Source organism: Herpailurus yagouaroundi, unplaced genomic scaffold (assembly GCF_014898765.1).
Source record: "Herpailurus yagouaroundi ecotype Mexico unplaced genomic scaffold, PumYag 60506, whole genome shotgun sequence".
Taxonomy (NCBI): Eukaryota; Metazoa; Chordata; class Mammalia; order Carnivora; family Felidae; genus Herpailurus; species Herpailurus yagouaroundi.
The window spans coordinates 1-9,233 of NW_024415422.1; the positions used below are offsets into that span (position 1 = coordinate 1).

A 9,233-nucleotide genomic window follows, 5' to 3' on the forward strand; every position below is an offset into this window, starting at 1 on the left:
GCTCTCTCACCTGATCCAGTGTCAAGTCCAGAGCCGTTGTTCTCACATCAGCTCACGTGAGAGCCCCGGAACCACAGCCAGCTCCAGCACCGGCTCCAGGACCAGCGGAAGGGCTGGAACCAGCACAGGCACCCGCGGTATCACCGGCTGCAGAGACAGAGGCAGCTCTGTCGTCAACCGACTTGCCAGGTCCGGCACCAGCCAGCTCTGGAGTCTGGGTCGGACCGACGTGCATTCCAGAGCAACGGACAAGGCGGGAGTGAACTAGACCTGGTCCTCATCGCTTCCGGCAGCACGACTAGAGCTACAGGCATCTCTAGGGCTGGAACCGTCTCCAGAGCCAGCGTCAGCACCGGAAGTGGCCTCAGCGCCAGATCCCGCCCTAGAGTCAGCTCCGGCACCGGCTCAAGAGCTTGAGAGACCTGCAGAGCCAGCCAGCTCCCGCCGAAGCTCCAGACCCAGAGTCAGTCTGAGCCCCGGCCCCTGCATCTGAGCCACTGCCACAGCCAGTTCTGTCACCAGCTCAGAACCAGAGCCAGAACCGGCTCCAGAGCCCGAGGTCAAGCCACTTGCCAGCTCGAGTCAACTCCAGGTCCGGCACTGATTCAACTGCCGAGATCGAGGCCGCTCCAGCTTTAGCTCCAAGGTCAGGGAGGTGATCTCCCACCAGCCAGCCCTGGCTCGATGCCGGCTGTAGCGCTGCCTCCACAGACGGCAGCCGCTCTCTCGCCAACTGCTGTGTCAGCCCCGGTGGTCGTTCCAGTGCCCACGTTAGAGAGAGAAGCTGCTCGAGCCCCATGTAGCGCCGGTGCCAGGTTGCAAGGAAGAGCCAGCTCCAGCATCGGCTCCAGCATCGGCTCCAGAACTAGAGTCAGGACCGAGTTCAGAGCCAGAGCCTGCGACAGCAACAGTTCTCATACCGGGTCCGGAGCAGAAGCCCCCGCAAGTGCCAGCTGCTGCGCCAGCTCCAGAGCGAAAGCGGCCTTGGGCACCTGTGGTAGACGCAGAGCCGATGCCACCTCCGGACAAAGAACCAGCTCCGGCGCCGACATCCCAGCCACGTCCTGCTCTGGCACCGGCTCCATCACCGCCTCCTGTGCCGGAGCCCATGTCCGCTCCAGCGCCGGCTCTGCTGTCGGCGTCCTCCCGGACACCGGTTCCGCAGGTGGAGCCAACGCCGGGGCTCCGACCAGCTCCCCCACCGGTTTCCCCACCAGGCAGAGGGCCGGCACCGGGTCCAGCATAGCAGCGGCGACGAGAGCCAGCTCCAAAGCCAGAGCAGCTCCAGCACCATGGACAGCTCCCGCAGCGGTTCCAGGATTGGATTCCCCGGGGACTCTGGCACCAGCTGTGTCGCTCGCACTGGCTGCATGGCCAGCTGCAGTTCCAGGGCCAAAGCTGAAGCCGCTTCAGCACCCACTCGGGAGCCAGAGCCACAGTCTACAGCAGAAGCTCTAGCTTCAGCTCTAGAGCCATATCCGGCTGCAGAAGCAGGTCTGGGTCCTCTCTGGAGGTGCCTGCGGCTCTAGCACCTTCCCTAGAGCTGGAGCCACGTCCAGCACCGCCTCTTGCCCCAGCTGCAGAGATGGGGCCAGCTCCAGCTTCAGTCCTGGGGCCAGTTCCGGGATTAGAGCCCCGTTCGAGCCAGAGCAGCTCCGGCACCAGCTGTGGAACTACCCATACGAGTGTCCACGCCTTCCTCAACCGCCACCGTCGTGGGGGCCGGTATGGGGCCGGGGTCAGGACTGTACTTGCTGGGCCTGTCACCCCAGGTACCCTGTCACTCCACTCAGAGGTCGCCTGCCCGATCCCTCCTGGAGATCATGGTCCCCGGGGCTCGGCACCCCCGTTTTCCCAAGCAAGGCTCTCAGTGGCCCAGGAGACCGTGGAGGCTGAAAGCCGAGGCTTGTACCTGACAAATGATATAAAATTGGACCCAGAAACTCCCCTTGACGGCTTGTGTCCTGAAAAAAGAGAGATTTGTGGACACGGTTGATCCCTTGAGGAAGCTGGGAGTGAAAACTCACAAACGGCCCATGTTCCAGGGCTGGGGCGCTTTGGAAATTCTGATGTGGGGACACAGGATGCAGAGGAAGAGACTTGAGTGGCCAGCACCCAGCCCCGGGGAAAGCTGGCTCGGGAAGAGCACACACCCGGCACCCGCCTCACCCCACACGCCGCACCAGAGTTTCTCCGCTGGTCCTGGGACGAGCCCTGCTGGGGAGGTCCGGGCCTGCGGCGGTGGATGGGGGCTGCGCTCTGTGGTCCCAGAGAGGGGAGCCCGTCACACTTCTCACTGAGGATCTGCTGGGGCCTCTGCTTCCTCACGTTGTCACCTGGGCTGCCAGTCCCCAGACCAGAAACCTGCCCGTCTGAAGGTGCCCAGCACTGCCTCCCTTGGGTTTCACTTGCCTGAGTCCCTCCCCGGGACGACCCACATCTCTGACGCCTGCTCCCTTGGGACTGAGACGTGTCTGGTCTCCATCTTCCTGCAGACTCACTCCCATCGTGTTGTTTTATCTCAGGATGGTTTACCGCCAGCCCAAGGTGCTAACACCCTCGTCACTCACTTGCTCAACACCTCCCCAAACTCACCATATGCATTTAAAGGCGGTTTCACTGAAAACTCGGCGGGAACTTGCTTCGGCAGCTTCTGAGTCTGAATTTGGAGCCCACCAATTATTCTCCGTCCTTTCTCTCTCCACCAAAGAATGCCCAAGGGGCGCCTCCTCCTTCCCGGAGGACGGCCCCCGCCCCTCGCCGGCAAATCCCAGCTTCCACGCTGAGGTCCAGCAGGGTCCAGTGTTCGCTAAGGGCAGCGAGTGATTTGCACGAGTCTGAGTTTTGATTTCCATGTCATTTGTTTCTTGCACATGTGAAGGCCTTCTGGAAGGAGGGTCAGCCCTGTGGGTCCCTGATGGGGTGCACGCTGGGTGGGTGGGGTGGGGTCCGGGGGGGGGGGTTGATGCGCCAGGGCCCTCCGTGTGTTCACTGTCATGCTACTGACACCGGGTGGCTCTCTTGTGCCGCAGTAGGAAAGATGTCCTTGTCCTCACCCCTTGGCTGGCCCCCACCGTCTGGGAAGGGACTTTCAACATTGACATCCTGAATGAGCAGTTCCGGCTCCGGAACACCACCATCGGACTAACGGTGTTTGTGATCAAAAAGTAAGTAGGTGACGGGGCGCCTGGGTGGCCCAGTCGGTTCAGCATCCGACCTCAGCTCAGGGCAGAATCTCGCGGTCCGCGAGTTCGAGCCCGACCACAACGGGCTCTGTGCCGACAGTTCAGAGCCTGGAGCCTGCTTGGGATTCGGTGTCTCCGTCTCTCTCTGCCCCTCCCCTGCTCATGCTCTCTCTCTGTGTCTCAAAAATAAATAAACGTTAAAAAAAAAAGTAAGTAGATGAGATGACAGAGGGTGGGGACCGGGATGCAGGAGAGACCGAGGACATCAGGTCTGGCTGTGTGTTCAGCACACGGTGGGTGGGGACCCAGCCTGTCCTCCTAGGGGTTAATGTGAAAGTCCACGTGTTCAGCAGTCTTCCCGGGCTCAGTGAGTGGACACCACCTGGCTCTCTTTCCAAAGGCTGCACGTCACCCAGGAAGGCAGCTCCAGACCCATCAGTGATCCCAGGTTGCTCCTCTGCTGAGTCAAGGAAGGAGAAGAGCACCCCAACATCCTGGCGGCAGGGGAGCCTTCCTCCGGCCACAGTAGCAGAAGGGAGGAGGCTGTGTGCTTCCTTGGACGGGTAGGAAGCCAGTGCCTGTGGAGCTGGGCTCCTGTGTGCTCCCTTATAGGGTGACGGTCATGGAGGGGGGACAGCCAGGTCAGGCACAGCACTCGGTGCCAGACCCCAGGCTCCTGTGAGGGAGCTGAGCACTGAGGCCCTGGGACTCCAGGGACAGGTGACTTCCGCTGAATGAGCTGGGCAGCCGCAGGTAAGTGGCGTGGTCTCTCTGAGCCTCTGGAAAGTGGGGCTGACGACAGCATCCTCCCTCGGGATCGCCATGGGGGAAGGGAAAGCTCGTAGGTGCTGGGCCTGCGTGTGGACAGGTGGGGCTTCCTCCCTCTGCAGAGTTCACCCGAGACCCCAGAGGATGGCCCTGAGGCCTTTGGAACACCTTTCCCAGGACTTGGCCCCAAGTGCAGGGAGTAAGAAGGGCACACGGTCGCCTCAGAATCCTACTCTAGTCCCTGGAGACAAGCGGCTGAAATCACCAACCAGAAGCTTCACTGCCCAGGCTCCTCGGCCAGTACCAGTAGCTGCCTGCTGCGTGTGGGCTGGCTGTCCGCGTGTGTCCCCTCTGGGCTCCGAGTGCAGTCCCCAGGGGGTGGACAGGTGGTGGGCATGTCCTCAGAGGAAGCCAGACTCCCCGAGTCGAGCTGTGAACCCACGATCACATCGGCTGGGTCTGGACTTGCCCCTGGTGACCTGACTGGTGGCTGGGCAGGGGTGTGTGTGTGTGAGTGTGTGTGTGTGTGTGTGTGTGTGTGTGCATGTCCCCTATTGAAACGGAGTGCCCACCTTCCCTGTGGGAGGGGTTTCTGGGCCAGGCACCGGGAAGTAGCCTTAGGGCCTGCTCAAAAAACTGTCACCGAGGGGCTCACCGCACTGGCCCGATGACGGGGGAGCTGGTGTGTGCAGGGTGGGGAGCAGCGAGCCCCCTCGAAGAGGGACCAGCCATGGGAGGCGGTTGGAGAAGACTTCCAACCTCTTGGGGTTGGGGAGATACAGACCTGGACCCGGAAGCTTCCACGCTCGCGTTCAGTGCTGGGGCCCGAGCAAGCCCCCTCTTCCTCCAGGGGCCCTCTTTGGCCTCCCCTGGCCACATGCTGGGCCTGAGTCCTGATCTGGGGGAGATGGGGGGGGGTGACGCCTTCTCGGAATACCCGCCGTTGACTGAGGGCCCAGTAGCCTTCAAGGGAGGGCCCTGCAGGGGCAGACACAGTCCTGGGGGCCAAGGACCGACCACTGAGCCAAGAGGGGCAGGTGGCCGGCCCTGCAGGTTCTGCGAAGTCTGCGAGGGCACGTTGACCAGAGCTGTGCCCGAAGGGTCTCGACTCCCTCACAGCAGGTGGGAACCTGCAGGGGATTTGCCAGGGGCGGGTCCTGCGGGTGGAGGGGGTCTGCCAGGGGAGCTCGGCATGGGGGTGCGCTGCCGGCTCCAGCATGCTGACTCGTGGCTGCACGGGTTTCCAGCCTCCTCCGCCTCAGGCTCGCTCCCCTTTGTAAGATGGGGCGCTGATGGTCCCCCGTCCCCCGGGGCAGAGGTTAGGGAGGCGCCGCGGGCAGACTCGCCCAGGACAGGCCAGGACAGCGGCTGTTCCTTCAGCAGCCCAGGGTCTGCCTCCTCGATAAGGCACACGGGCCCCCGGCTTTGGGCTCCTGCCGCCAGCCTCTGGCAGCGACCCTCCTCCCGCCCTGTCCCCTGTCCCTGCAGATACGTGGCCTTCCTGGAGCTGTTCCTGCAGACGGCGGAGAAGCACTTCATGGTGGGACACAAGGTCTCCTACTACGTGTTCACCGACCGGCCGGGGGATGTGCCCCGCGTGCCCCTCGGGGAAGGGAGGCAGGTGGTGGTCCTGGAGGTCCGGAGCTACTCGCGCTGGCAGGACGTGTCCACGCACCGCATGGAGATGATCCGCAACTTCTCCCGGCAGAGAGAAGTTTTTCGGGGGGTCCGTGGCAAGGTTCTGCGGCTCACGTCGGCCTGTCACCAGGCCACGGTGGTCGACCGGGCCCACGGCATCGAGGCCGTGTGGCACGACGAGAGCCACCTGAACAGGTACCTGCTGGACCACAAGCCCACCAAGGTGCTGTCCCCCGAGTACCTGTGGGACGAACAACTGCTGGGCTGGCCCGCCGTCGAGAAGAAGCTGAGGTATGTGACCGTGCCCAAGAGTCACCGGGGCATCCGGGACTGAAGACGGGCTGGCCTAGTGTCCGTCAGGGGTGCCACCCTGACCCCAGCCGTCAGAGCAGATGGGCTGTCGCCGCTCCCTTTTTCTGTCCGGTCGCGGGACATCGCCGAGGCATCGCATCGGGCACGGGCACAGTTAGGCCTGACCGGGGGCCTGCCGGGGGGTGCGGCTCCAGCAAGACCCCTTGCTCTTCGGGTTCCTGGTCAGAGTTGAAAGGTCGCTTGCAGCCGCGGGCAGGACATGAAGGTGAGGCCGGATCAGGACCCCCTTGGCTGGCGCCTGGCTTCCCGGCAGCATGGGGCACAGCCCGCCGCCTGCTGGGGCAGGACAGCCCCCCCCCCCCCGGCCTCCCTCAGTCACTGCGGTTTTGTGGCTGTTCACTTGCCCTGTCACTGCCACTAAAATATTTCCGGCGCATGACAGGAGTTGCGGGTTGTCCCGGAAACCTGCCTTGTGCGCTTCCTCGAGGCCCCGGCCAGGGCTGAGTGCTGCAGTCTCTCCACCTTGCGTCTCCCTTCTCACTTCAAGGACAGGGCGGTCCGCGTTGCCACTGCTATTTCTCCGTGACATTGGCCAACTGTTACAATTTCTGGGTCACTTGCCGCTGTAAACAGCTCCAATTTTATGTCGGATGCTTTTCTATTTATTGTTTTTATTTTTTTAAGGTTTATTTATTTTTGAGAGAGAGAGAGAGACCATGAGCTAGCGGGGAGGGGCAGAGACAGAGGGAGACACAGCATCCGAAGCGGGCTCCGCCTCCGAGCCGTCAGCACAGAGCCCGACGCGGGGCTCGAACCCACGAACCGTGAGCCAAAGTTGGACGCTCAACCGACTGAGCCCCCCAGGCGCCCCTATAACCTTGATAATGTTAACCATGTTCAGGTGTACAATTCAGTGGCAATAGGTACATTCACTGTTCTGCAACTGTCCCCTCCAATCATCTTCACGACTTTTTCGTCACCCCAAACTCTATGCCCACTAGACCCTAACCCTCCCACACCCATCCCCCTCCCCAGGCCCGGCACCCACTGCTCCTCCCACGCCTCTGAATCTGACTGTTTCGGTCCGTCATGAGCGGGGTCCTCCAATATCGGTCCTTTAGGGACTGGCTTATTTCATGAAGCACAGTGGCCTCAGGGTCTGTCCCCGTGAGCCTGGACCTGACCCACTTTTCCCCCAGAGGAGTTGCTCAGCTCTGTCTTGTCTAACCCGAGCCTTCTCAGTCCCCTGTGCTCCCCTCATCTTCCTCCTCAGCCTGAAGGACCCCGGGGCCCCGTCCCTTGGGCCTCACCGATCCCACCCCATCTGAACCGAACTGTTCAGTCCAGATGCCAGACACACACCCGTGGGGGCCTCGGGCCTCCCCTGCCCACCCGTCCGTGTCAGGTACCTGCTCCTCCCGCAGGTGTCCCCATGTCAGGAGAGAAACACCAGGTCCAGACCCTTGGTGTCATCTGTGACTTCTTGCTGGCCACCAACTCTCCCAGTGGCGAGGTGGCTACCGGAGGGCACTAAATGTTCAAAACATTTCAAGGCATATGTTAGTCTCGGCTGCCTAAGGCAATGGCTGAACCGAGCAGAGCGACTGGAAGAAAGGCCGAGTGGTGAGGAGCTTTAGGGAATAAGGACCTAGAACCTCTGGCCCATTATTCCTGAGCCTCTAGGACACTTGCACGCATGGGCTGGGTGCATGTTCAGGAAAGACCTGAGAAGGGCCCCGGCTCTCCCCTCTGGTGACTGTCAGACTCTGCAATTAGGAAGTAAAGGTCAAGGCAGAGTTGTAAACAGCCTGGGTGGTGTGGAAGGTGTATCCTGATCTTTGCAGACCATGTCCTCCCCATCTATAAAGACTGGAGGTTGTTTTCTTCTTTTGGAGGGGGGGTGGTGGTTCCGGGTGTTTAAGGAAATGTCTGCCCAATGAGCACTACATTCACAGAACAGACACTTCGGTGACCACACAAGACAAGGAATACAGATTTTACACAATTAGTTCGGAAATGTCACTACAGTCGCAACTACTGTGAGCTGTGCCAGTAAACCCTGGAGGGGAAGACTGATATTTGAGTTGTACATTATACTATTCAAAATGTCAATTTTCAACAAAAAAACATTTAAAAATTTTTTAATGTTTATTTGAGAGACAGAGAGACAGAGACAGAGACAGAGCACAAGTACGGTGGGGCAGAGAGCGAGGGAGACACAGAATCCAAAGCAGGCTCCAGGCTCCAGCTGTCAGCACAGAGCCCGACATGGGGCCCGAAGCCACAAACAATGAGATCATGACCTGAGCTGAAGTCAGACGCTTAACCGACTGACCTACCCAGGTGCCTCCCCCAAAACACTTTTTACAAAAAGTTTATTTATTTATTTTGAGAGAGAGAAAGAATGAATGGGGGCAGAGAGAGGGGGGGACAGAGGATCCTACGTGGGCTCTGTGCTGACGGCAGAGAGCCTGATGCGGGGCCAAAACTCACAAATCATGAGATCGTGACCTGAGCTGAAGTCGGATGCCTAACCAACTGAGCCACCCGGGCACCCCAACTAAAAAACACTTTTGAGGTGTGCAAAGAAACAAGAACATGGAGCCCGTAGACCGTTGAAAACAAAGCAATTGACGGAAACCGTTCCTGAGGAAGCTCATGCATTAGACTCTCTAGACTTACTTAAAACCAACTATTTCAAATATGCACAAATACCTAAAGGAAGCCACGAGAACAATATCCCCCAGGGAGAAGATAACAATGGTGAATGCATTAGGAAGTGTCCCCTCCTCTCTTTTTGAGGAATTTGGGGACAAGTCGTGTTAATTCTTTGTCAGATGGTTGGTAGAATTAACCAGCAGTGAATCCTGGCATTGAGATTTTCTTTGTTGGGAGGGTTTTGATTCCTGATTCAATCTCTTACTATAGGTCTATTCAGATTTATTATTTATTCTTGAGTTGCTTTTGGTAGTGTTTTTATTTCTAGGAATCGATCCTTTTTTTTTTTTTTTTTTTTAGAGCGAGAGAGAGAGAGAGAGAAGTGGGGCTGACTGGAACTTGTGTTTTACCTGAAGTGGGGCTCGAGCTCACCTGATGTGGGACTTGAACACACGAATTGTGAGATCATGACCTGAGCCGAAGTCAGTCTTAATGAATGAGCCACCCAGGCGCCCAGAAATTGACCCGTGTTATCTAGGCTGTCTGATGTGCTGGTGGAAAACTCTTTGTGGTATCGTCTTATAATCCTCTTTATTTCTGTAAGGTTGGTAGTGATGTCTCCATGTTCATTCCTGATTTTAACAATTTGAGTCTACTTCCCCCCCAACCCCG

The 9,233-nt window shown here is 59.1% G+C and overlaps 1 protein-coding gene across 2 annotated transcripts; it reads left to right on the top strand.

Moving 5' to 3' along the window:
* Window positions 1–2,294: 2,294 nt before the first annotated feature.
* Window positions 2,295–6,564, top strand: LOC121024182 (histo-blood group ABO system transferase 2-like). 2 transcript variants are annotated; one of them, XM_040466464.1, is made up of 3 exons: window positions 2,295–2,561; window positions 3,033–3,167; window positions 5,442–6,564. In XM_040466464.1, the coding sequence occupies exons 1-3, from the start codon at window positions 2,527–2,529 to the stop codon at window positions 5,923–5,925; spliced, it is 654 nt and encodes a 217-aa protein (XP_040322398.1). In that variant the 5' UTR covers window positions 2,295–2,526; the 3' UTR covers window positions 5,926–6,564. The 2 variants fall into 2 exon arrangements, with proteins under 2 accessions (XP_040322398.1, XP_040322399.1); XM_040466465.1 differs by having other exon boundaries at window positions 3,036–3,167.
* Window positions 6,565–9,233: the final 2,669 nt, after the last annotated feature.

What these genes read in the sequence shown, in the direction of transcription:
- LOC121024182 (XM_040466464.1), top strand. Translation starts at nt 2,527, where the DNA reads ATGGTTTACCGCCAGCCCAAGGTGCTAACACCCTC. An exon ending in CCCAAGGTGCTAACACCCTC is followed by an intron (nt 2,562 to 3,032) that starts GTCACTCACTTG and finishes CTTGTGCCGCAG; the next exon opens with TAGGAAAGATGTCCTTGTCC. An exon ending in ACGGTGTTTGTGATCAAAAA is followed by an intron (nt 3,168 to 5,441) that starts GTAAGTAGGTGA and finishes CTGTCCCTGCAG; the next exon opens with ATACGTGGCCTTCCTGGAGC.